This window comes from Brassica oleracea, chromosome C5, assembly GCF_000695525.1.
Source record: "Brassica oleracea var. oleracea cultivar TO1000 chromosome C5, BOL, whole genome shotgun sequence".
Classification (NCBI taxonomy): domain Eukaryota; kingdom Viridiplantae; phylum Streptophyta; class Magnoliopsida; order Brassicales; family Brassicaceae; genus Brassica; species Brassica oleracea.
Window position 1 is genome coordinate 28,209,796 of NC_027752.1, and position 27,471 is coordinate 28,237,266.

General features: G+C 37.6%; 2 protein-coding genes and 1 pseudogene across 3 annotated transcripts; 2 read left to right on the forward strand and 1 right to left on the reverse strand.

The window, feature by feature from the left end:
• Nucleotides 1-209: 209 nt before the first annotated feature.
• Nucleotides 210-8,655, forward strand: LOC106294907 (nuclear pore complex protein NUP160). 2 transcript variants are annotated; one of them, XM_013730611.1, is made up of 25 exons: nt 210-588; nt 661-971; nt 1,080-1,237; nt 1,314-1,399; nt 1,499-1,606; nt 1,699-1,796; nt 2,202-2,319; nt 2,431-2,613; nt 2,723-2,909; nt 2,996-3,561; nt 3,682-3,844; nt 3,932-4,206; nt 4,322-4,509; nt 4,744-4,820; nt 4,942-5,300; nt 5,582-5,650; nt 5,727-6,033; nt 6,125-6,253; nt 6,583-6,691; nt 6,790-6,858; nt 6,954-7,080; nt 7,237-7,344; nt 7,717-7,857; nt 8,126-8,299; nt 8,416-8,655. In XM_013730611.1, exons 1-25 carry the CDS (start codon nt 262-264, stop codon nt 8,458-8,460), a joined length of 4,482 nt encoding a protein of 1,493 aa, XP_013586065.1. In that variant the 5' UTR covers nt 210-261; the 3' UTR covers nt 8,461-8,655. The 2 variants fall into 2 exon arrangements, with proteins under 2 accessions (XP_013586065.1, XP_013586066.1); XM_013730612.1 differs by having other exon boundaries at nt 6,128-6,253.
• Nucleotides 8,656-12,146: 3,491 nt separating this feature from the next.
• LOC106343145 (SET and MYND domain-containing protein 4) lies at nt 12,147-16,716 on the forward strand. Its single transcript, XM_013782282.1, has 14 exons — nt 12,147-12,457; nt 12,528-12,731; nt 12,809-12,880; nt 12,950-13,139; nt 13,228-13,355; nt 13,484-13,876; nt 13,965-14,099; nt 14,453-14,584; nt 14,860-15,015; nt 15,123-15,356; nt 15,543-15,709; nt 15,793-15,907; nt 16,025-16,105; nt 16,319-16,716. Exons 1-14 carry the CDS (start codon nt 12,326-12,328, stop codon nt 16,535-16,537), a joined length of 2,358 nt encoding a protein of 785 aa, XP_013637736.1. The 5' UTR covers nt 12,147-12,325; the 3' UTR covers nt 16,538-16,716.
• A 1,412-nt stretch (nt 16,717-18,128) lies between these two features.
• Nucleotides 18,129-19,273, reverse strand: LOC106293854 (annotated as a pseudogene).
• Between the last annotated feature and the right edge of the window lie 8,198 nt (nt 19,274-27,471).

The following is a 27,471-nucleotide window of genomic DNA, read 5'->3' on the forward strand; positions in this document are numbered from 1 at the left end:
ATGCTTATATAGACTCATCCCCGACTAATCTCTGATATTTTAACTCGTTAGGGGATAAGATCGATCGCCCGATTGAAGTCTAGCAATATGAGTTTTACATTACCAAATACTTAATGGGCTGAAAAATTTATAGGCCCATTAAAGATCAGTAATGGGCTGAGTGACCAAATACATGTAACCGGAGAATCATCCTATTCTTTGTTTTTTTCCGTTAACAATTTTGCTGAGTGAGGAAAGGTTTAGGGTTGAAAGAAGAAAAAAATGGAGAGGAATCGTCTGAGTTCGTCTGCCGGTATGGAGGTTCCAGTCGCAGGCGGCGGAAATGTTGTCAAATGGGTCGATATATCAGTCTCTGCTCCTCCTTCTCCGGACAATGGATGTGTTCTCCTTCCTTGGTCGGAAGAAGACTACGCTTCGAGCTGTGTAATTGGCGAACCTCCGATCTCTTTCGTTTGGAGAATCAACAAAACGAGCTCAAACGTTCTCGAGCTTCTTCAGCTCTCTTCTGAATCTGGATTTCCTTTAACTGGGCTTCGCTTCGTCTTCGCTCATACCCTCTCCCCTTTCGCTTTTCTATTCGCCGACGAGGTAGATTGAAACCCTCTTCTCTTCTCCACTTTTAGTTTATGTTGGAATTGAAGTTACGAAATTGAATTGCAGGGTAATGATCTCGTCTTCTTTCTTTACGCTCTCACGCCCTCTGGTGTTGTCTACCTCCTTAAACTCGATAATACTTCAGCTTATAAGTCCGGCTCAGTCTTCCCGCTTGACCATCTGACCCACTTGGATGTTCGACCTTACTTGAACGAAACTCATGTTACTAGTGTGGCTGCATCGCCTGGGTTCCTTTTCCTTGGGAGGTCTGATGGCTGTGTCTCTTGCTTCCAGCCTCAGAGACCACCACGTGGATTAACTTTCCACCAGGAGCTACGTGATGATACAGGACTTGGTCGTCTTTGGGGTTTTGTAAGGCACGTATTGTAGTACCGTTATTATAAAACAATTGTCTTGACTTTAATGGAGTGATATCTTTCGATGTTCTTCATCATCTATATAACCACTTTTAATGCGTAATGTAGGGGCACAGTTGTTGCAGCTGTGCAAGATTTGTTTATATCAGAAGTTTATGGAAGATATTTGATATGCGTGCTTCATGCCGATGGGGCGTTACGTGTCTGGGACATTTTTACCTGTCGCAGGGTTTTGTGTCAGAGTATAGCTGCTAAAAACGTTGAGGGTAATATCTGTTACTTCCATCGCTGACCATTAATTTAGTTTGTTTGATTAACTTTTATTCATGCTTCTTTCACTAGGGGTTATGTGTCTCAGGTTATGGTTGGGCAAACCTGATTACGATTCTGGCATCATTCCTTTAGCTCTCTTGTATAGAAATACTTTGGTAAGCTGTTACTACACGCATTTCAACAAATGACTGGAGTTATGTTATTCATTTTCTATTGCATTCTCTGAAGTGATAACCATTTCCCAATTTTTGAAGGATGTCAACGTGGTGGACGTGATCACTGTATATGGCCTGCACTTTAGTTCTGGGGAGGGGATAGCCTTGTCTCTGGATTCTGGACTACAGAATATTTCACTGGAAGGGGTATGTATTTTGGTTGTGACGCATGCTATGCTATGCTATTCTGTTTTTCTTTAGCTCATAACTATGTTTTCCCTGATTCCTGAATTTCGCAGGGGGAATTGTGTGATGTCAGATTTACATCCGACAAGATCTGGACTCTGAAGGCTGATGAATTGACATCTCACATGTTGTACCACAAATCTAGCACCATGTAAGTTCTAGAACACTTAAGTTTCTGCTGATTTGCTTGAATCTTTATACTCCATGTAAAAATGGCATTATACTGATGTTTTAGGAGGTTATGTACATATGTGCACGTCTTTTTTTTTCTCGTCCTCTTCTGTTGGAACCTTTACTATTTGGAAACATTGATTCAACATATATAGTAGTCGAATTTTTGTGTTACAATTCCTGGTGATGGAATCCTCTTCGAAAAGTGCAGAACTCTAGGCGAAACCCTTCCCAGAGGTTTCATTTCTGAGATTTGTTACTCTGGTGTATCTTTATAGTAGTGGTTGTGCTATTTATTACTTCCGACATTCTTGTGTTCACTGCTTTGATGTTTGTTTCTTGATGGTGGATAATGGTCTACTCTAAATTGTTTTCCTTAACCCAGGGAAGCACGGTCTTACACTTTACAGGAGGAATACATTTCTGAGCAGTTATTTCTGAGTGCTAGGAGTTCTTCGCATGACCTTCTTTTGACTTCACATTCACTATTTTCATCCGCGAAGGTCTTTATTCTAAAACATAGCTGTCATTTTGTTGGAAAAAAATTATATACTCAATCTGCTTCCCCTTTTATGCTGTATGAGTCCATCTTAACCTTTTATTGCACTTTGCAGGATCAAATTATGGGATTCATTTCATCAATCTTCGTACGTAGGCTTCTTTGTCCTGGAATTTATCACAATGTTGCCTTGCGTCTAACTTTACGGGACCACAACAAACACTGGACTGATTCTGAATTTCAATCCTTAAGTCTTGATGAGCTTAAAAGCGAGATTCTTTTACTAGTTGAGCAAGAGGTTTGTTTTGTTGCACAGTTCTATAGTACCTTATAGATACAATGCATTTGACTGCTCGTTGGCATTATTCTGGGTCATACAAGCTGAAATATGCCTCTGCTTATGTCAGGTTACTGGTGAGACTTCTATTTCAGTTTTTCACTGGTGGGAAAACTTTTGTTCGTGCTATCTTGATCACTGGTGCAACAATAATGAACCTTGCACGTTGCTGGTTCAGTCAGATGTTATTGGTTTAGTTAGAAACAATTCTGTATCACTGTTCTCTAGATTAGAGAACGTTGAGCACAGCCTTGGAGGTATGTTCTTGATCTATTATCTAGGACCATAGTTTCCTTGTATTGCTTATAATCACTTATTTAATACGGTGTCTGTCTGTTGATAGGATCTTCCTCCAAACACAGCAGCCTGACGAACTTAGGCTTGGGGATGTCTATCAATGAACATGAGATTCTGTCGGAGGTACTAAGATGTACTTTGAAGATCAATAAGCAGTGGGGTGCTGCTCCTTATGCCATGTATTATGAATCGGTTACTGGAAGGCCAGTTATCTCATCCGAGGAAATTGTTCCTCGCTTAGTTAACATCCTTGAGTCGGGATATGCGATATCCATAGGTCAGCGTACTTGGTCGGATCTTGGTACTGATAGAGCATGGGAAAAAGAGCTGGAAGCTCAAAAAAATCTTAGGACATTTTCCATTGAAATGTTATTGTCTCTCTCTGCTCTATGTCAAAGGGCTGGATCTTGGGGAAAGGTTTTTACTATCATGGAGCACTATTTGCAGTATCTGGTCCCTAAGAAAGTTATGCATAACAATGTTGGCGAGACATTATCTGATATCTGTTGTTCTATCCTCGTTCAAGCGACTTCTCAGTTTGCACAGGTGATGTTTGAGTCTGCCTTTGACATCTTCCTACTCGTCAGCTATCTGCTTAACATCTCTGGGCAGGTCAGTTTACATTTCGATGCTAATCTTACATACTCTACTTCTTGCAACTTTTTTTTTATATTTTAAACGCAGTCATACGTTCTTTTTCCTCTTTTTTCTTTGGCTTTTTTATTTTGGCAGGTAAATATGTCACAGCAAGACATATGTAAGCTACGGCTTGAATTGCTTCCGATGATCCAAGATATTGTCTCAGAGTGGCTCATCGTTCTTTTCTTTGTTACCACGCCGGCTCAATTGACTTCAATGGATGATTTCAGCTCTAAGCTCTCATCTCTACAGATTGGTAGGTTTTTGTCCTTCGCAAATATTCCCCAAAGCTCATACCTATATCCAATATTTCTCACTGGACACAATCGTCTTATCATTGTAGATAGCAGCATTGACAAAAGATCATGGAACACAATGCTTGGGAAATGCGGTTTCTCATTGGCGTATATTCTTCTTTTCAGTGACCGAAGTTGCATTGTGGATAGCCGATTTAACTTAAGATATCTTCCAAGTTCACAAATCATTACAAGCTTGGTTCAAAACTTTATCAGCTGGATTCGTTATAGTAAAACAGGAGAAGACGCTTCTTCTTTGCTAAGACGCTCAACTGAGCTTACTCTTAGGTTGATCAGGAATGGACAGGCTGATGCGGTTGAGGTAAACAACTATCTCTGTTTCCTTAGTGACAAAGTATTTAGCTAATTGCTAGTTAAAATTAACTGCTGATTCCTCTGTTTTGTTTTTTCGTATATTCTTAATTACCATTTTCAAGCGAATCCTCTTGGTTGTGGAGGCAAGTTTACGTGGGGAGAAAACATTTGGACATGCCCAAGATACCAACGGAGATTGGTGTCTTCTTCAACATCTCCGTGGTTGTTGCCTCCTTGATCAAGTACAACGTGGAGCATGCGGGATATCAAGAGAGAGGAAGATTAGTGATTCCATCCGCTGCTTCTTCAGGTGCTTATCATTTGGAGTCTCTTCACGGATAATTTTGTAGCCTGTTCATGTTTAAATTGTATATCGTGCCAATACATAATTTGTGGGTTTTATCCTAATCTCATAGAAGACAAGCTCGTTATTTTTTTGCCAACGTCTCTGGTTCATTTAATTACTAATATTTTCACTTCAAGAACATTTGTCTTGGTATTTTTAACATACATCTCATGGTATCGACCCTGGTTACCGATGCAGAGCTTCATCAGGTGAAGGATCTTGGAAGGCTTTGCACAGTTTGGCTAAAGAAGCAGGATTTTCACATTCCACAATTGGTGAGCTCCTCAAGAAGTTTGTTCTTGCTCTGGTTCTTTGCCAGTTTTGTTTTCTCGAAAACTAGGCTTTGTGTCTTTCTGATTCCTTATCCCTTTTTTACCATCCATTTGGTTGAAGCAGGTGCCAGTATTTCAGATGGTGAAAAGTCTTGTGCAACATGGAAACTTCATTACTATGAATGGGCTATGCAAATTTTTGAACGGTATAATATAAGTGAAGGAGCTTGTCAGTTTGCGTATGCAGCCCTTGAGCAAGTAGACGAGGCCATTAATTTCATGGAGAGTAGCGAGAACGTCCATCCACCTGTAACAGCCACTTACTGTAGAGGACGACTGTGGGCAAATGTTTTCAAGTTCACGTTAGATCTGAATCTCTTGAATGATGCTTACTGCGCTATTATTTCAAACCCTGATGAGGAAATTAAGCGCATCTGTTTGAGGCGCTTCATCATAGTTCTATTTGAATGTGGCAAAACCAAGGTAGAGGTCAAGAATGCTTATTTTCTTATTTTCCTTAATTATTCTTTCTGTGTTTGGCAAATAACGAGAACATTTGACTGGCCATCATCTCCATAATTGTTATAAATAGTGTAATTCATGTGCAATTTCTCTTTGCTGTTAGTACTTAGATGTAAGTTTGTTTGGAACTAAAAATGACTCTGCTAGTGTGGGTGCTATCTTAATGTTCAGCCCTCCACAAAGATGTTTGTACTACCATGACTTAGAAAGCAAATTCTTATAATATTTCTCTTTTATTTCAGATCCTCAGTGAGGGACATTTGCCTTTCATCGGCTTATCGGATAATATCACCCAAGAGCTCTTTTGGAAGGTATTTTGTGGGAAGCAGAGTCGGTTTGTTTCTGCACTTGTTTTATTTTTACTATATTTTCTTCTGCGATTTGTAGGCTGGGCGGTCTGAGATAATGATAAAGCCAAATCCATACAAGCTGCTTTATGCTTACGAGATGAGACGACACAATTGGCGAATGGCGGCAAGTTACATGTATCAGTTTTCTGCTCGTCTGAGAAGTGAGGCAGCATCCACGGATTATAAACACAAGTCCCTAGTTTTGCAAGAGAGGCTAAATGGACTTTCTGCTGCTATAAATGCATTAAGTCTTGTGCATCCTGGGCATGCTTGGATTGATCCACTACCAGAAGAATCCATGCATTATCCAGCAAAAAAGGCTAAAAGAGTAGAAGAACAACAATGTTAGTCTTCTCAATCTCTAAACCCTGTGGCGTCATTTTGTTATATTGATGTATTATCCCATGGATAGCGACATTTGAATTACTTTTGCAGCAGTAAGGAGTAGTGACCAGCCAAAAGGGTATCAGAGTTGCATTGATATCGAGAAAATCCAAAACGAGTATGTTTTCACCACAGCAGAATATTTGCTTTCTCTGAAAAACTTTGAGTGGACATATTCAGGTAAGCTGTCTCTTATTTCCTCCATGGATTATTTTGAGTTTGCAGTATAGGGGCGGTTGGAACTTTAACTAATCCGTGCTTTAGAACTAGGGTATCTTCACCCTGAATGGGATGTGAGGAAATTAAGAGCTTGATGTACTACAACCGTTGAAAGGATTATATATTGGCAGTCTCCTTTATTTGGTTGTCGTTTTGTGCATCATTGATGTCTTTTATGCAATTTCGTTAAGGCATGATTTCAGAAGGATCTCATAGACACTACTGACTGTTTCCAAGTAATCTTATACAATCATGTCTTATAAATATGCGTTGTTTTGTCTTCACTCCAGGGCTCGAAAAGCCACCACCGGACTTGGTTGACCTTCTTGTTCAGGCAGACTTGTATGACATGGCATTCACTGTTGTTTTAAAATTTTGGAGAGGCTCAGCTTTGAAAAGGTTAAATTTCTTGCTTTGTTTTCCTAGTGTCACATGCCTTGAGAATTACGTAGGTTCTTGAGAATTACATAGGTTTAATGAATACTGCTTATTCTCAGGGAGCTGGAAAAGATATTTGAGAATATGACAATTAGATGTTGCCCTGCTAAAGGAACGCTGTGGTCATCGTGAGTGAATGTACCTTAGCTGCTTGGTATTTCATTTGGTTACTTGTTGACTTGCCTGACTTATCCAAAAAAATGTACCTTTGTTCATTTTACAGAAATTATCTCAGGCCTAATCTTTTGCTAACATCTACGGAAGACGAAGTCACTCATTCGCCTGAGAGAAGCCCTGCTGCTCAAAGCTCCAACTTGGCTGGTGACTGGGAAATTCTTGAGGTTTATCTTGTGAGTAATTTCTGAATTCTTGATTGGAGTTCACTTTTAGTTTTAATTGGTATCGAAGTATTTACTACTCTGGATTTTAGGAGTATTGATTAGCTTAGGGTATTGAAAGTTTTAATCGTTGTTTGGTTGTGAAACAATTTATGTGTATAAATGCAGAAGAGGTACAAAGATATACACGCTAGATTGCCAGTTACTGTTGCTTCAACCCTTCTTCAGGCAGATTCTTGTATCGAATTGCCTCTTTGGTTGGTTCACATGTTCAAGGTAAATTTTCGATAATATTTTGGGATATTTGAGTTGATTTTTTATTTTTATTTTGGTATATGATATAGTATACCTACATCTTTGATAAAGATAACTGGCATGCATGAAGAATGCTTCATCAGTAAGCTTTTGTTTCACTGTTAGTAGGTCTGAGATACAGATTCTAGAGTAGATTTTATTTATGCGTTCCTGTTGCATGACTCTAATGTTGAAGATGTTTATAATCTCTCTGTACAATACTTGCTGTGCATTGTAATCTATAACTAGGTTGGTCGCTTTCATTTACACCATGGAAAGAAACAATCATAAGGAAGGTTGTTCTCTTCTGGTTTCATGCAAGTCTTGTTGACCAATTTCTTGTTTGTTCGACAGGACGGCAAGAAGGAGAAAGCTTTGGGAATGGGTGGGCAAGAAGCAAGTCCTGCTTCCTTGTTTCAGTTATATGTTGACTATGGGCGTCTTACAGAGGCCACTAATTTGCTATTGGAGTACATGGAATCATTTGCATCATCGGTGAGTTATATGATCTATGGCTTTCAGCTGTAGAGAGACTATTGGATTATAAGTATCTCGCTATAGGATAGTTTTTTCTCCATAACGGGATATGTAGGTTCACTAGTGTTTCCAGCTTCTCAAGGTTAGAAACATCTAGTCGCTAGAGTCTTACGCCTGCACAAATCAATAAAACATATTGATGCAAATTTCACCCCTTTAAAAGCTCTCTTATGACTAAGCATGAGTTTTCACATATGTATATTTTATTTGCTCTCTTGTGAAACAGAAACCAGCAGAGGTATTGAAAAGGAAAAAGGTATCAGGGGTTTGGTTCCCTTACACAACAGTGGAAAGACTATGGTGGGCGCTAGAGAAAACGATGAACTCAGGACGGATGTTGGAGCAGTGCCAGAAGCTTAAGGGACAACTCCAACAAGCGTTACTCAATCACTTAAAGCTGGTACATTTGCTAGTAACAATTATAGGGCTATGGGAAGTGAAAGTCATGTTGTGTGGTTTTTTATCAGTTTAATGAATGTTCTTTTTCGGGTTGGTTGGTGTTTGTTTTTGTTGCAGCTGAAGGTGGACTCGGATGATGCTGTGTCGTCTGCAACAGGCTGAAGAAAATCAAAGTTGAAATGGGAGGCCTCATGACTGATTTGTGTGAATCTGAAACTGGTATCTGTGTTTTCGGTTTTCTTAAGAGTACATTGTTATGGGTGGTTGCTGCTAGAGTACATTATCCTCAATTTTCATTACCAAAACTATATGATAAAAACCAAATTTGATAATCCGATCTGATCCGATAAGAACTGAGTCGAAATAATGCAATTGATCCGGTTCTCGTAATTTTAAAAATTGTCTAAATGAATTCACATGTGTAAATTACAGAAATCCAAATCAAATGGAAACAAGACTAGTCGATCTAAAACAGAAGTATTTTGCTGAAATCAAATATTATATTGGACAAAAGTTTCTCAGGCTATTAAAGACAAAAGAAAAAAGAAGTAATATGCTCTTAATGAATCTATAATACACTTCATTTAATGTATACTTTTAAAAAATGCAGTTAAAGTCAATTATATTCTTATAATCAGGCTCCGACTGGTATAACTTTTTACGGTATAACTTTGTATAAATTGACACAACTATGTTAGTACAGCTGGTATAACTTAGTCTTAGTATTGGTTGAACCATAAAACCGTAAAAATTGTATAACTTGATTAGTAAAATTGTAGAAGAAAAATGAAATGAAGTGAAATTATTGTATTACAAAACTTATATATCTACATATATAAAATTGGTTTTTTCCCTTCTTCTGACAAGTGCCAAGAAGCTTTTACGACATGTGTCATCCATGTATTTTTTTTTTACATTTTAGGTTCTTCTTCTTTTAGATTATTTCAATTTGGCCAAATACTCTCTAATCGTGAACTATCTAATTCTTTTTGCACTAACTATTATCGTATGAAGTTTGATAATCTATTTTATTGGTCACTAAAATTCAAGATGAATAAAGAAATAAATAAAATAATAGAAATATATTTTACATATTTAATTTATTCAAAACTAAACATAACATAAATTTTTGTTATTTTATTATTTTTTACCGTTTTCTATTATTTAATTTACAAATTATATATTTACTTAACTATTAAAAATATAAAATGACCAAACTAATAAAAGAAATTAGAGTACAATACATAATCTAAACATAAAACTTCCACAGTCAAAGATAAAAAGTAAATTACCATAGTAAAGATTTGAAGCTGAAAAAAGTTCAACAAAGAAGACTAACCTATCTCATCTTACCATAGAATATCTTGACTATAAAAAAGCAAATGTCAGAAAAAAAGTAAAAAGATTAAAAAAAGAGACAATGCAATCCCCATAACACAAAGGATCGCGATCAAGCACCAGCGCAAAAAACCAAAAAAACGGGTCAGAAAAAGAATAATCATCGGAAGAACAAAGTCACAACGAAAACAAAAGACGCATGTCTAAAGCACCGAAAACACTACCACCAACTAAGAGATTAGAATCACCTCGCAAACTAAACAAGCACATACAAGGTACTCATGCCAACGAAGAACCACAAAGCTCTGAATAGAAGAAACCAAAGCTCCAAAAGACTAACTCTGCACACCAACATATCAAGCGATGCATGAGAAGAAGATAAAACATCTGAGTGGGGGAGAATACAAGCCAACCACCAAGAAACCAAAACTTAAGCTTGAGAACAACTTTCCAGAAATACAAAACGTACACAAAGAAAAACACTATCCAAACCTGGAGTAGCAAATATGGCGAAAGAGAGAGCCACAAGAGATGTGATCAGCGATGAAAGGTGCAACGAGATGAGAGAACAAAGAGAAAAAAAGAGACAAAATGAAATCAAGAAACCGTGGAGCCATCCTCGAGCTGTGAAAAAGAGCATAGAAGTCGGATCACCAAAACTCCGATCTTGAAAACCAAGACGGGCAGAGACTATTGACGGCAAACCAGCGACGAGGAAAACAACATCAATGACAACTAAACTCTTACCCAACCCAACGAGATGTAGTTCCTAACCTTATCCAAAACCTAAGGAAAAATATGACCAATATTGACCGAAATAACATAGAACACCGTAAGAAACAACCGCACAATATGGAATTAATATGCCTGATCTATAAAAAATACTGATAATCTCACAGAAAAAGGAAGTGAGGAAACACAAGAGCACAAATGTGAATCTTTTCCCAGTGATGGTGAGAAGCACTGCACACCGGAGAGGTAAACAAATACATAGATGGTGATGGCTCAAGGTCAAAAGATGAGAGAGAGAGTGCAAAAACCTCCTAAAAATAGTAAGTTCAAAGAAAAATTAGTGCTCCTCATACAACTTTGATAGGAAAACACATAGCAGTTCATGATATATGTTTTAGTGGGGGTTATTAATGTGTTGTGTTTTATGATTGTATAACTGAGTGAAATTTGTTAAAACTGGTAAAAAAAATTGAAAAAGAGATAAAGTTTTAAACTTGTTTGCTTGTTTACAAGTATGTATACACATATAATTTTAATAATTTTAAAAATATTTGTGATTTAAATTCAAAACAATAATTATATTAAAAATTGTGATACTTTTTTGATTGTTTACAAGTTATTTTTTTATGAATATTGGCCATTAGAAGTTATAAAACATATATATATATATATATATATATATATATATATATATATATATTTCATGAAATTAACTATATTATTACATGATTAGATGAGAAATGATTGTATCAATCTGAATATATGTGGTATAACCATAAAATAATTCTCTTGAATTCAATACAACTAAGAAAAATGAAAAAAGAAATTGGAAAGGGAAACTTTGAAAATATTTTTAAAACTGCAAACTTTGTAAAACTTCTACCACAAAAAAAATGTCTCGAGGGGGAATTGAAAATTTGAATTGGTGCCCAAAAAAAGAAACCCATAAGTTAGAATCTCTTGCTCCTCTCTATCTTCTTCGGTTCATTTCATTTACTTCTCTCTTTCAAGGGTTCTCTCTCCATCTCTCTCTCCTCTTGCATCACGAACTGAGATCTAAGAATTCGCGTCATGGATCTATGGGAGGAGAAAATGAACAAGAGGGAGAAGATGCATGAACACTTCGACATGATTTTGTACGTAACCGATGTCCACTACGGGATTCTAAACCGTTGCCTATGTAGTGAACGAGTCATCGACGAGGTCTCTCTAAAACCAAAGTATCCAACATATTTTGATACTTTTTCTGGGAGTATATACTTGACCTGCAAGGACTTCGAGGTAATATGACTAACTTTAATTAATTTTAGATTATGTTCCATTAGAGCGGATATAACAAAATTCTGAGTTTTACTTGCAGAAAGATGGGCTCCACTTTCGCCAACCATGAATTTTTGGTGTGGAGGAAGAGGTTCAGCGGTTAATGAAACATATGAATAAGATGAAATTGTAGAGCTTAAGAGCTTATGTGCCGTCATCCATAAGTTTCATTGTATGAATTTTTGTTCTATGTTTGTTTTGTTAAGACTTGTCTTTGGTTAACTAGTTTAAATGTTAACGTTAAGATTCGTGAACCAAAAGTACTTGTAAGTTTACTGCTTTTAACAATTGAACATTGGAAAAAGCATTTCTAAGTTTTACAAATAAATTATAAATGAATTGGTTCAGTTAAATGGTTTGGTTGAACTAGAATATAATTAATTATAAATTCATCAATGAAGTGGTTTGGTTGAACTTAAAAATCCCATTTAGATAACTTTTTGGGTTGGGAATTAAGATTCGGGGCGAAAACTCCGAGGTCTACCTCAGCTATCATCTCCATGAAAGAAGAAACAAACAAATCAATTACAAGCCGAAACGAGACCAAATTGAAAACTAAAACGAAGCGGAACTAAAAGCAAAGAGAGAAGAGGGAGAGGGAGAGGGAGAGGGAGAGTGAGTGAGTGAGGATCAAAGAATGGAGACGTTGAAATCGCGAATACCTGAGCATCTTGTACAAACAGTGAAGAGCAGCAGCAGCGTCGACGATCTACTCTCCTCTTCTTCGTCTCTGCTCAGTTTCCTTGTGGGTCTTCCCCAATTTCATCAAGTAAAGTCCTCTAAAACCCTAACTCTTCTCTCTGCTTCCTTCTCAAAAGGTTCATTGGTTGGTTTTGAAGGCGGTGAGTGAGTTAGCGGATCCTGATCTGGGTTGCTGTGGGAAGAGCCAAGAGTCTTCTCTCGACTTGAAACGTCGCGGAAATCTCTGCTTCCGCAGCCGGAGTTTCGACGATGCTTTACGCTTCTACTCTAAAGCCTTACGTGTTGCTCGAGACAACACCTTACTCGCTTCTCTCTTTCTCAATAGAGCTAATGCCCTTCATGTAAGCTACCTCTCTTTTTCCCTACGGTTGGTTCCATTCCATTCCATCACTCAATTCATTCTCTTTTTCTCATGTAGAATCTGGGGCTTCTTGAAGAGAGCTTGCGGGACTGCCATCGTGCTCTTCGTATTGATCCTTGTTACGCCAAGGTTTCAACTTGCTTCTTTCCTTTTCAAAAGTTTCCAGCTTTCTGCACTTCTCATTCATATTTGTTTCAGGCTTGGTTTAGGAGAGGCAAACTCAATACTCTTCTTGGAAACTATAAAGATGCGTTCCGGGACATCACAGTTTCTATGTCTCTCGACTCATCATCTGCGGGGAAGAAGCAGCTGCAGAACGAACTTCTGGCTATTCCAGACTTTCAGAATAAGCAAACATCGGAGAACACACTCTGTTTTGCTGCTGCGGGTGAGGTTTTTCTCCCATCTTTCGATATTATTTACATGACAGTTTTTAGCTATTCAGTGAGGGACCTGTCTCTACTTTTGGTCTGTAGATCTACCCAACGTGCAAAGTGAAGTCAAGCTGCGTTGTGTATCCACAAAAGAGAAAGGCAGGGGCATGGTATCAGAATCTGATATTGAACAAGCTTCTGTCATACATGTCGAAGAACCATTTTGTGTGGTATGAGTTTTGATACACAATTATGCCCTTTTCAAACAATATAGTTTTATATTGTTTCATTCTTTAACATACACGTTTTCTTATGTTACTCAACATTTTTCAATGGTGATGCCTCTTCATTTATGCAGGTCATATCAAAAAGTTGTCGGGAAACACATTGCCACTTTTGCCTTAACGAATTACCTCCTGACTCTGTTCCATGTCCATCATGCTCAGTACCTGTGTATTGCTCAGAGTCCTGCCAGATTCAATCAGGTGGAATGCTGTCCACTAATGAGATGGACAAGAATTCGATTTTTCATAACCTACCTGATGATATTGTGGACCATATTAAAGGCGTTACATCAGCTGTAAGATATTATTCTGAAACTGAGTGTCTTCAAGAGCACCAGCATGAGTGTCGGGGAGCTAATTGGCCTGCTGTACTGCCATCTGATGCTGTTTTAGCTGGTCGAGTTATAATGAAGTTGATAAATCAAGGGGAAACAGCTATGGATCTCTCCAACCTTCATGATAAATTAGTATGTCCTTTGATTGTAGAATCTTTCTCATAATTTGCAACAGTCACACAAAATCTAATAAGGAGTGAATACCCTCCGTCTTATGCAGGATCTTTCCCATAGCTATTCTAAGATGAGTCCAGAGAGCAAGTTAGAGTTGCATCTACTTTCCATAGTATTGATTTGGTGCCTTAATAAATCTTGCTGCCCTGATCTTTCAGTCTGCGAAGCTTCTGTGTCACAGGTTGTCCTCTTCATCTCCCTCCCTAACAACTTTGCTCTCTGATAATTGTGCAGGCATCAACATATATGAGTTCAATGGATGCTAATGGCTTAGGCTTAGAATTTATACTTTCTTCCTTCTGTGATGTTTATTTTTCACTGCAGTTTAGTAATTAACTGTGATTTAAATTGGTTTTTGATTATTTAGATTAAATCTATCCTCATTAACAAAAATGTTTACAGCCTGCAAAAGAGGCATTTGGTTTACTCGATGACTTGCTGTCATCATGATGCCTGAGCAACATTATGTTTTTTTCAATGAAAGTTTACTTATTGGGGTGGTGACCACTGTCTTGATTTTTCCTCTCTGTGCAGACTATTATACTGCTTTCACAAATCAAGGTGAACTCTATGGCAATTGTCCGGATGAAATCCAGCGGCGATTCTTTCAAGTGCATCCCAGCTGGGAACGTTTCAGCAAAAGAGCCGATTCAGAGTTTAGAGCAGGTTTGTCTTGGCAGAGGTACTGCATATGAGAATGTTATTTAATGCATCTCCCACTTGAAGGACCCATTTAGAGCTAGGTATCACCACTTACAAAGATGCAATCTAGAGTTAAAGAAAAGACTTTAATCTATCTATAACTTGGTTTTGTTATATTTGAACTGCTCTCTTATGAAGCTTTTTGAACGTCCACTTACTATTAGAGAACATGACACATTGGTCCTTGTTGAAGATCTCTTTTTTTATTTAAACATCTGGCATCGCTATTTTATCCACAGATCAGAGTTGGTCAGGCTCTTTATAAAATCGGTAGCTTATTCAATCATTCCTGCAAGCCGAACATCCATTTGTATTTCCTTTCACGTGGACTTGTTATGCGAACAACAGAGTTTGTTCCCGTGGGTTGCCCCCTAGAACTGTCATATGGTCCTGAGGTATTCTTGTGATCATCTTCTCTCTATTTGTCAGTCTGGTCGGCATATATCAGCTGTGTGCTTTGAAGTCCATACTTCTAATTTTTTTTATGCATTACTATTCACAGGTCGGAAAATGGGATTGCAAAGATCGTATTAGATTTCTTGAAGAGGAGTACTTTTTTAATTGTCGGTGCCGTGGCTGTTCTCAAATGAACATATCGGACCTTGTTATTAATGGATATTGCTGTGTCAATACAAGCTGTACTGGCGTAGTCTTGGATAGTAGTGTGGCTGCATGCGAGTCCGAGAAGCTAAATCATTTTTTGGCTGCTGCAAAAAGTCTAGATCATCATTGTCTGGTAATCTGATACATAATAAGTCATTTCATTGGTGTTTAGCTCCCGTAGAGTCCATTTTAAGAAAATTACCTGCTGATAATGTTCAATGGTCATTTTAACGTTTAACTGTTATTTATTGGAGGATATAAACAGTGTTTCTTGATACCAATTTAGTTTAGTTTGGTTTTTGCTGTGTTTCTTTCACAGGTGAGTGAAAAGGTGTATGCTGGTGTCAGTGAAGTAGCTTCAAGTTTGCTAATTAAACCTAGTGGTTCTCTTCATATAAAAGCAGATAAATGTTTGAAATGTGGTTCCCGCTGTGAAGTGGAAAACTCTCATGTAGAGGTGAACAAAGCTTGGAATCACCTGAGAAGGTAGCAGTTTCTTACTTGAAGTTTCAAGCTAAATAATTAGTGTGAAGTTTCGCCTCTAACACATGGATCTCTCGAGACTGCAGGGTGGAAGAATTGATGAATTCAGGACGTGCCAATATTTCTGTATTATCAGATTGTTTAAGGTCCATCGCTGTGCTCAGAACTTTCCTTCACATGTATAACAAAGACATTGCCGATGTGAGTCAAACTCCTCTATTTATGCTAAAGGACTCGAAGCATTGCTACTCTATATTGCATATGCATATCTTCAGGAAAAACAAGCACGATACACGTTTCACGTTTCTGTTTGTTCAGGCGGAGGATAAGGTTGCTCAGGCTTGCTATTTAGCTGCAGAAATGAAGGGTGCAAGGGAGCATTGTGAAGCGTCCATTAAGGTAAAATCCTAATATAGTTATTCTGCTTCGGTTTAGACGACAGCATAAGTTAATGATTGACAATGGAGAGAATTCCCTTAAAACACTTTCAGGTTTTCTTAAATCTCAGTAATCCTAACTGGTAGTTCTAATGCTAAGATCCAAGAAATTTACACTTGAATATCAACCCCGTGTATGGGTGAGATGTGAGATAGATTTTGGGTTTGGTGGCAGATTCTGAAGAGGCTGTATGGGGATGAACACGTTGTGATTGGAAATGAACTGGTGAAGCTTGCGTCGATTCAGCTTGCATCAGGTGATTCGAGTGGAGCCTGGGAGACTACAAAGAGATTGTCTCAAATATTCTCGAAGTATTACGGGTCACATGCTGAAACTCTTTTCTCTTATCTCTCATGTCTTAAGCTAGAAGCTGCCAAAGCCGTTAACTTGTGATCTTAAGTCTTAAGCCAGCACTTTGTGCTCTAATACCTTGGCTGCTACAAAAAGATGAAATGTTGATTGGTAGTAGTGTCTGTTGTGTAGGCTTTTATAAGAAAATCTTGACTGCGTTATTTTTTTTGCTGTAAATTGTTGGTGGCCACTAAAATTAAGAAAACAAAACAGGAGCTGAAGTCAAACGTCCAGCCCTAAACCCCTTAAGCTTCACTTCAACCATCAGTTTCTGACGTTGTTTATTACACCTCAACTTTTGTTGTATATTCTTTGCAGTGCATGAATATAGGTAACTAATAATAATGCCAAGCTCTATCACTTCATGCTTCTTTATTTGAGATCATTGAATATACTAGGGTTATAGCCCCAGTGCAAGCGCATAGCCGGGTACATGCATTGTGTAGTCTATGCGAGAAACTGTGTTTTTTTTTCATTGGTTGTTCCTGTAGTTATCGGCTGTGTAAACAATTTCGTTCACCCCCTCTTTGAAACTACCAGGGTTCTAATTCTGATTTGGAGTCTGGGAAAATAGTGAATCCATCCCTGGCGTACAGGTCCTAGTGGACAACTTCGGAAAGTAGAAAAGAACAACAAAGAAAAGTTATATTAATCAAGTTGTTACTAGGACTATGAAACTCTATCAATTTAAAGAGTTTCAATCATACATGACACTGAATAGAACGGTTTAGAGTGTAATGGTTTATCATCAGAGGTGAGAATTAAGCGACGAAGTGGGAGAACCCTAGGCCCTAGTTTAGAGACGGTGAAAATGAATAGACGATGAGGAGGCTTTTTTGGGTTTGTCTGACGCATCAACCTTACCTTATATAGAAACTAGGTACGATAGACCGCGAGTAATTAAAATGACCCAACAACAATTAATTCATTACACAGCTATGTTCAAAAACTCACCGCCGAAGCCGTAAAATCGACGGAAAAACGTAACTCGGACACCAACGGTGACGATTTAAACTGATTCGGTCTGAAAATTGGGATTCTTAAAAAAAAAAATTTACACCCTAAGGAAAAAGCAAAAACTCAATCATATAGGTTGTTCATCTTGCCTTTAGGTTGATGAAGTATTGCTTAGCACTACACATACTTTAAAGCATCTGACATTCGAGAGAGAAAACTCAATCCAAACAAATAAAAGATATCACAGGAGAGAGGAAGAACAAACCCACTAAAGGATAAAACAAGAATCCATAGTAGATCCAACTAGAATAGGATAAAGCCTAATATGTCTACTAATATATGTACTTTAAGAAGCGTATTGGTCTTATTGGAGATCCATCAATATACATATATGTTAGTCTTTAATAAGTTAAAAGACTCCACCAAAATCTGGAAAATCAGGGTGTTTTATTAACTGAATTGTTCACAACCCGAAAGCAAAGCAAGTGAGAGAACATATCCATGGGTTGAGGAGGTGTGTTATTTGCTTAGCTTATGATATGTTTTTTTTTTGGGATCAAAAGCTTATGATATGTTTAAGCAATAACGTTACCGATTAGTTTGGTTTGTGATAACATTTTGCAATCAAAAGATAGAATAGAAACAAATTATATAAAAAAACCAAAGGATTGCTTGAGAATAGTAATTCAGGCAAAGACAGTAGCAGCATATAACAAGTTAAAGGAACTGTGCGATGAGTCTGAGATAACAGCAGCGGAACTCTTAATGTTCCCCCAAACCTCCCACCACTCCTCGTCTCCCTGGTGTCTCTTCATGGAAATCTCTGCATACCAAAGCTCCAAAAGACCTTGTTGAGGCCGCCGGCTTCCCAGAAGATGGCAATTGTCTTCTCAGAGAAGGAGCAGATTTTGATGATGTGTTGTTGCTGCAGCTCTTCCAAACTTTTGACTTCTTTCCAAAGAATCTCATCTGGCCAACGCCACAGTATTCTCCCGCCGATACAACGGCACATTATTACCTCAAATAAAAACCAATCGTTTCTATTTTCGGGGTTAGGCTCAACTATTCCGTCTGTAGTAAACATAAGGCTAGTAGTACTCGGTGTGAAGTGAAAGATTTGACCATCCACATCCACCCCATAAACAACCTTGCCTTCTATCACCACACTTTGTTGGATGTTGAGGGGCATCTTGGGCATAAACACAAACAAAAACTCCCAAGTTCCAGTTTTAAAATCATATAACTCTAACCAGTATGAAGAATTAGCGACATCCCAGCACCCTCCAAATACATATATCTTCTTCTTGTTTATCAAGCTTGTGGATGATCCGCTTCGACCATCATCATTGGGGCAGCTCGGTAACAGATGTGGTCGATAGTATTAAAAAATGTGACTTCTGATGTGGGCTTGCCGTTCATCAATCCACCGATACAATAGATACCCCAATCCGTCGTCACAAAACAGGATCCTGTTAGTGGAGTCGGATAAAAGCTCGAATGGACCGGTTTGAGCCAATGTTGCAGGGCGTGGAGGACGAACCACCTTGGGCTTGGAGTGTATAAATACGTACACATATGGGTCCAAGTTACCCAGCCGATATCTCATGGCCATGATATTGCGGGACTCTGCCACAAACCGGTGGCTCCTGGAAACCATGGCTAAGCCCACCAGGTCCAGTCTCGACACCTTAACCAGGCAATCCAAAGCCACATCATCTGGTAGCGACAATAACCCACACTCCTCCTCCCTCTCATTCTTCGGTTCCAATTGACTACTACTGCATCTCCGAATCGCACTCTTCCCTTCATACCGCATCTACTACTGCATATAAATAATTGAAGGTATATGAGGACTACTAATATTACACAATCATAAGAGGAGGTTGTGTCTGATCCCCGATATATTAATCCAAGAACATTTAAAAAATTGTAACATTAAGTTTGTACTAATTAAAAAGAAACTCTATTTAGATGTCACTTAATTAGTATGAAAATTTAGCTTACATGGCAGCTTAATAATCAATTGAAAAAATATTGGTCCAATATCCAATTACTAGGAAAAATTATATTAACCCAAAATTAAAAACAGTGTGTATTTTTTCCTTAAATAAAAGCTACGGAATTACCTAATATAACTAACATATATATGACAATTAATGATTATAAATAATAAAGATTTTATAACAACTTTTGCATATTTCCTCATTTTTGTTTAATTTTATATTATTAAAAAAAATTAAACAATCACATTAACCATATAATAATAAAAATTAGATTTTTTCTTATATATTATACTTTGAAATTTTTAAAACAACTTTAAATTACAAAAAATGTTAAAAATCCCTTTAAAATTTTTGTGATCAATGGAGGAACCAATATGTGTGATTGGAAGACCTGCGCCATCTGCGATGATAACCTCTTCTCCTCTGTTGTTAGGTTGGTGGACGTGATTATTCAAGTCGGTTACAAGATGATGTGTCGCGCCACTGTCGAGGATCCAATTATTTGGATTGTATGACGTCGCAGCCATGTTCGCGAGAGGTTGCCATGGCATCGGCGATGAGGAGTAATGGCCAGGAGTGGAGTTGACGTAGCCACCGGATTGCTGCATCTGAGGGAACATGTGTGCACTGTGCCCAAACACACCACATATTTGGCACTTGCCGTGATACCCACGGGAGGTGTTTTCTTGGCGTGATGGATATTGTTGCCAAGTGTTGTTGATGCGATTGTTGTACCAGTTGTTCCCGCGATACCCAGAGCTGTTGTTCCTGTTGTTGTTTTTGTTGTTTGGTGGACGTGTGTGAGCCACGTTAGCCGAGATTGGAAGAGAGTTGTTAGGAGCAACGTCCTGTAGCCGTACTTCATTGTTCAACAACTTCTTGTGAACTTCCGTTAGAGAATGAGGCACATCTCGACCTTGTATCTGGTCAATGACTTATTTATAATTATCTGGAAGTCCTTCGAAATAAACACGATCTGATCCTCTAGATCAAGCGGCTTACCAAGAAGAGCCAGATGATCAAATCGAGTAGTGAATCCTTGTAAGTATTCATCAATCAACTCCGTCCCTTTCTTCCACAGCTTGATTGTTGACGAAGTTGTTGAATATGACCACGAGTTGGCTTAGCGTAAGTTGATGATAGTTTCTCCCAAATTTCCGCAGAGGTGTTTGTTGTGGCAAGGATCGGCTGGATTATGACTGATATAGAACCTCTGATATGCTGTGTACGCAGGGTTGACGGTGACAACTTCAGCTGTGGTGATTGTTTGAGATGGAACTGTGATGGTGCCGTTGAGATATCCGGCGAGGCTATAACCATTCAATAAGGCCTGGATCTGGCGGCTCCACATAAAAAAGTTGGAGGCGGTGAGCTTAGTAACATTCGACATGTTAACATTGGGGAGATTAGCGGCAATAACGGTGATAAGAGTATCCGTATTGGTTGGATTTGCATGATAAGAGTAGAGATCGTAAAAGAAAAAGAGTTGTTTGTGAGAGAAGGATATGGCGGCTATGGTTTAATTGAAAATCCTTGCTCTGATACCATATAAAATGTAAAGATTATGTTATTGATATGAGAAGGATACAATATATATACTTGAGAGCTAGGGATTATCTAGTGTAACTAATGACTACTATATCCTTTCTATATATATATTCTACATACTGTATATATGCTCTCTGGCGAGAGCTGTTTCCTGATCGTTTCAGTCATGGAGAAAATCCCATTAGGGCTTGAGAGATCAAAGTGTGGCTCCGGTCTCCGGCGAGAGTAGAATGGAAAGAAAAAAACAAAAGAGCATGTGAACAGGCACAATGTGCATGGGATGAAGGATGATGAGGCAAAGATAGAAATAGAGGAGATCAAGTTTTGCCAATAAGCGGGGAGAGGATGGCATAAAGAGGAGATAATGTGGATTTGGACGTTTTAAGAGCATCTCCAACTCCACTCCATAATTTAATGCAAAATGGAGTGATGAACAATCAAAAATCTCATTACTCCATTTATGCATTAATCACTTTTTTGTTTATTCATCACTCTATTTCCCACTTCATTTTACAGTAAATTATAAAGTGGGGTTGGAGATGCTCTAAGGCCAAGCGTGAGAAGAGTGTGTTCACTGTTACCATAAAAAAGTTGTACGCAGAGAAAGTCAAGAGTCCAAGGGTTTGTTGACGACATTGTGTTCAAAAAGGACCAAACTGGCAAATTCGGTTCTGCTCACAAGAAAAAACTCTGCTCAAATCCAGATTAGAGTTTGATATCTAGTAAAATCAATGTCTATTTGTAAATGTAATAAATCATATAACTGGTCTTTCTATAGTGTACTTGTTTATAGATCAGTCCCAGCAAGAGAAATTTTTGTTAGTTGACAACTAAAGCGTACCAAAATATTTACGTGACAGAGAGTTCCCATTGTTTTCCAAACTGGCAAATTTTGTTAAAAACATTTTTATTGCTCGCTATCTCAAAAAACACAGCTTGTTCCTCCTAGTTGCCACATTTTCCATACAAGTCGGACCAAATAATCTTTTTTTTGATCAAGCGAATATATGAGAAGAAAGGCATGAATCCCCCTTTTGGCTTTAGCTGATAGGACACAACTAAAGTGACGGTGACTGGGGTAGTAGATTCAGTCAGACATCTTTTGGCTTACACGTGTCCTCATGTGATACTCCACCAACCCAAACGTGATGAGAGAGAATGTGCGAGTGGCTTCACTTTCTTTTTTTCTGTGGGAGTCAATAGTTGTCTTCACTTTCCGCTTTTATCGTTTCTCTTCTCGTGGATGCACAGCAAAAATACATAAGAGGAGACGGGGCTTTTGAGCGTTACCTCAACGAAAACAAGTCCAAAGATGCTCTACAGAATCGACGGTAAAGATAGTGGCTGCTTCTTGAATCAATATTCTCATTGATATCATTCGGCTACTTCCTGGACCAGAGCAAGTAGTTATGTTTCGTTACTTCGCTCTATACTTGTGTTTGGACTTGGCTATGAAGAGTAGGCTCGGCGAGAGCAATGAGCTTGTAAAGAGAAGAGGATTATTATCTTCTTAACATGAAGAGTTTCTTGATTTTTTTTTTTTTTGTAAAGAACAATAGTCATAAAAGGGCAAGAGGATTCATCCACTTTGAACAATAAAATTGTTAGCTTACAGATTCGAAAGTCGAATTATTTTCATAGAAAGAAGAATATATTGGAGTGTATCCACACTGTGTAAACACAACGTTTGTAAACTCTCTACGTCTAATAACAAGGTGTTTGTTAGAGATAGAGTGATAGGAATCACAAGTTGGCTTTTATGCTCTCTTATTTTTTACCCAGTGATGGTTCATGGTTGATGGATGAATACAAGTCTTAGACTTGTGAAACTTGTGGGATGTGGTCGAACTAGCTTCTTTTAACGCCCTCTCTTGTATGATCAATTATGGTAAGACTGGTGGATCGATGGTATCACAATAATGATGAGATAGAGTTTCTGATACCACAATCCTTGCTTAATTCTTAGGGGTATTGCTGCACAAAAGCAGAAGAAGGAAAATATTACCGACAAGACAAACATCAGGAAGTACTGTGTTTTCTTTTTGTTGATTATAACAAAAAGTTATCATACAAGTAGGGACTCCACTAAAGCCTTATTAATATGATCTTTAGCCGCGACCTACTTTAGCCTTCAAAGAAACAGAGAAAGAAAGCATAAAACGTAAACAAATCTATGAAACAAAAAGGTAAAATTACTATAAGTAAAATGGAAAAATCTTCTTGAAAGAAAAAGGAAAAACTTTTTCAAAGACTTGTATCTGGTCGAGTAAAAAACAGAAAGGAAAAAATACTCGACCAAATATAGAAACTCTACTTTGGGTCGACCAAACTAGATAAATGTATAATATCTACTTCGGCCGTGAGATAAAATGGACGGTCCTTGTTTTAATAAGTTCTTGGAGTGTTTCTTGATGATCCTATAGCTTTAACTATTGGAACAATATATGCCATTGGACTTTATTAAATTATGAATAACAAATGATATGGGTCTCAGCCCAAAAGAAATGTTATTTAAATGAAAATAGCTATGGGAAAGAGTCCCACATCGGCCGGGAGAAGAGAAATAGAGCAGTATAAATATGCCCTTGTGTTATGAGGGTGTAAACGGCTGCAAAGGAGAGGATAGCTCCCCACTCGCGCGCCGCCGCCGCTTTCAAGCCGGCTCGGCGTGGGCTTGGGTTTGGAGGCCTCCGGCCCGATAAAAATATTTTTTTTGGACCAAGTTAAACTCAACGCTTTGCGATTTCATTTCTAAAAAACAGACATTTGTGTATAAACAACATGTAGTTCGTTTATAAACGACACGAAGTTTATCTGTTCGAAATGGATCAGAACGAGTCAACAAGAGAGAAACTTCCGGAGAAAGCTGCTCAACGTTCCACTCCGAGATCTTTGCGAGATTTTTGGAAAAACGTTTGCAACAGTTTCGAAAAACCGCTCCTAGTCTCCTCTTTAAATACAGACTCTCCTCTTCTCATTTCTCTAAGTTTTTCACATCAAACAACAGCGAAAATCCCTTAGCGTAAGTCGTAAATACGAGAGTGTTTCGTAAATTTTATAGTTCGATAGGGCGATCACGAGTGAGGCATGATTCGTCTGCCATGGTTGTATCCTGGGACTCTATATTCGTACAGTCCCGTCTCACTAACGGAGCGAATATTTTGAGTTAAGGAAATAAATCATATCTCGACTCCATGTCTCTTCGTGAATACGATTTCTTATCGTTCTTGTATTCGCTTTTACATTCGTATATTTTCTTAACATCGCTTTTATTTTATCGTTTATGTCAGTCCGGTTTTCCCGCTTCTACGTTAACTAGTTGAACCTTACTGTTTCTTCAAATTCGCAGCTCACAAAACATCTTCCTCTACTTGAGCTCTATCAGCTAAGCAGCTTACTAGGCCAATATCTTGCACCTTTGATGCGGTTTCTGAGGCATTTTTGGTGTTCTGATCTCATTGCTCGACCAAATGAATAAGCATAACTTGATTTTTTGATGAAATGAGATTTTTTTGTGAGGCTTATACGAGTGGAATCCTTTACTAACCCATCCTTGGACCAGTCAGCATGAAGTATTTTGAGGCATGTTTGTGTTTGTGTCTTTCAACGCTTTAGCTTGAATGTTCGGTTTGGGCTCCAGCGTTTGATGGCTTCTATAACTAGATTAAACCTTTCTCTTAGTCTTATGGCATTAGAACATGTCACTAAAGTTTCCTTGACTATGGATTCAAGGTGTTTGGTTTTGACTTCATCACTTATATTGATATCTTGCATATTTCCATTATCTTATCCATTCGTCCATGTGCATTTTCATCATATAGATTAGGATTTAGCCATGTCTAGGTTGCATTTTGCATACATATGTCTCCATTAGGTATTGGAGTACCACATGGAGTTCCTGGAGACATTTGGGTACATTTGGAGCTCAAGGGAGGTGATTAGAGTGATCATTGGACGAGCAATGCATGGGAGCGACCTACCGGAGCGACGCCATGAACTCACTTGCCATCTACGCTTCGGAGCGACCTCCTAGAGCGACACCCTAAGGTCGCTCGCGTCTATGGTTTCTGAGCAAGCCGGGAGCGACGTCTTCGGAGCGACACAGCCAGGTCGCTCGCGAGGAAACGACCCGGGAGCGACCACTACAAAAAAAGTCTACATTGATAGCATATTATTATAGCACGTTTTACCGAACTGCTATCGTTAATGATTTAAAATTTTCCGTATTATATAATAGCGCTAGATAAACGCTATGATAGAGTGAAACCTAAAATAACACTTAATTAATGTTATTTTGAAAATTAAGTGAGCGGGAAAATAAAAGCACTGATTCCGCCAATATATATCAGGAAGAGCGACAAAGACATTATTTAATCGGCTTCAAAAATGTTATCAAAGACATATAATAGCATTTTTCTAACGCTAAGAAAAACTAATTAAACCCCTAAATCCTAAACATTGTTTCAAACCCTAAACTCTAAAGATAACCCTTAAAACTCTAATCTTTTCATACTATAACTTTAAATCTTAAAATTAAACTAAAAATTAAATCTTCTTAATCTTAAACTATATTTTCCTAAACACAAATCTTTAATCTTTAATCAAACTCTTTATCATAAATCTTAACTTCAAACATAAACTATACATTCAATACTCTACAAATATTTATAACTAAGTCTCACCACTAAAATAATAATTAATAATTAATATATTTAATAATTCATTATAACATTTATAACCACTAGATTAAAATTTAAATTCCAAACCCTATATCTAAACCCCAAACCCTATTCCTCAAACCCCAATATATTTTGAACCCTATGTACTAGACCATAAATTATAAATTTACCCTGTAAAACTAATATTTTCTAACTTAAACACCAAATCTTAACACATAAATTACAAATCTAATTTTTTGAATTTTATTCTCAAATTCCACTCTAAACTAAACATAAACAGTAAATATTTTTTTAAACTGATATAATCAAAATATACTTATTAAATATAACTCTCATATATGCTATACACCTTATATAATAAACACTAAAATTTAAACTAAACTCTGAATACTATAAATTAATCTTAAACTTTCAAATTAAATTTCAATACTATACCCAAATATCAATCACAAAGTTTAAAATTTTAAATTTAAATCTAAACAATCTAATTTGTGAATTCTAAATCTTAGATTTTTTTTTCAAAATAATTTATATTAACGAAATTTATCATAAATATTTTATATATAAAAAAACAAAATAGAATAAGAAATCAATGGTGTTAAAAGAGAATAGGAAAACAAATACATAACATCTCGTTGGTCAACAGAAAGTAGCCTATGACATAGAAGGGTGAGGATCATGCTTTGTGTAACCACATCCATTGATAAAAATGAATCCAACGGACCAAAATGCACTAAGATAAAAAATACACTTTTTCTTCATATCTCTTTCTTTCTTTCTCTCCTCTGATCTCTTCGTATCCTCTAATCTATCTCTCAATATGTCTCCTTCGTGAATCTAAACTTTCTCAACAACCACCACCATCACCTCCGGCAGAATTATCTCAATTTCCACCCCGTCGTTCTCCACTACTCTACCTGATTACTCTTTTTATTTCTTATATCCTCAAAGTTTTTCCTTTCTTCAGATGCAGATTTAAAACATGAAGAAGATAGGAAACAGATCGGGAGGGAGGAGTCAGAAGAAGCTTGACAGCAGAGGAGGTAGAAGAATCGTGATGGTGGAGGCATAAGAAGCCTCACGGCGGAGAAGGCGTGGCAAGCATATGAGTTTGTCGCTCAGCCGTAACACCGGTGGCTCTACCACCAGACTGAGTCTTCGCTTCAGCCATGGCAATCGGAGCTGGTGGAGGTGGAGGTGTCGGTGTAAAAAGCTGATGGAGTTGACGAAGTCTCATGGAGGAGAGGAAACGGCTGGATTCTTCTTTTCTTTTTTTAGGTTTAGCTTTTTTTTATTTGGTTTAGTTTAAACCGAGTTGGAATTGTGGTAGTTTGACTTTGGCTTTTAATTTCTGGTTTAATTTTGTAAACCAGAATTTATTTGTAAACCAATTTTAATTTATAAATAAAATTTATTTTATTTTTAATTATAAAACAACTTTCCGTTTAATTGTCAATTATTTTATTTTAATTATAATTATTTTTAGTTTATTATAAAAAGATATATCATAGCACGAATGTATAAATCATAATCAATTTGTAACGAAAAAATAGTGCTATATTTAAATTAATAGCAACATTCAAGTATTGCTATCGTATCTGGTTATTTCATAGCGTTTAAAAAATGCTATCGTAGAAGGGGTGCCTATGATGGCTGCCGATGACATAGCATATGAGAAAACGCTATGAAAGCCCTATTATAGCGTTTTTCGTGAGCTAAGAATGTACATAATTCTTGTAGTGGACCTCTCGCAGCGACGTGCCGAGGTCGCTCCGCGTCTATTTGTTTG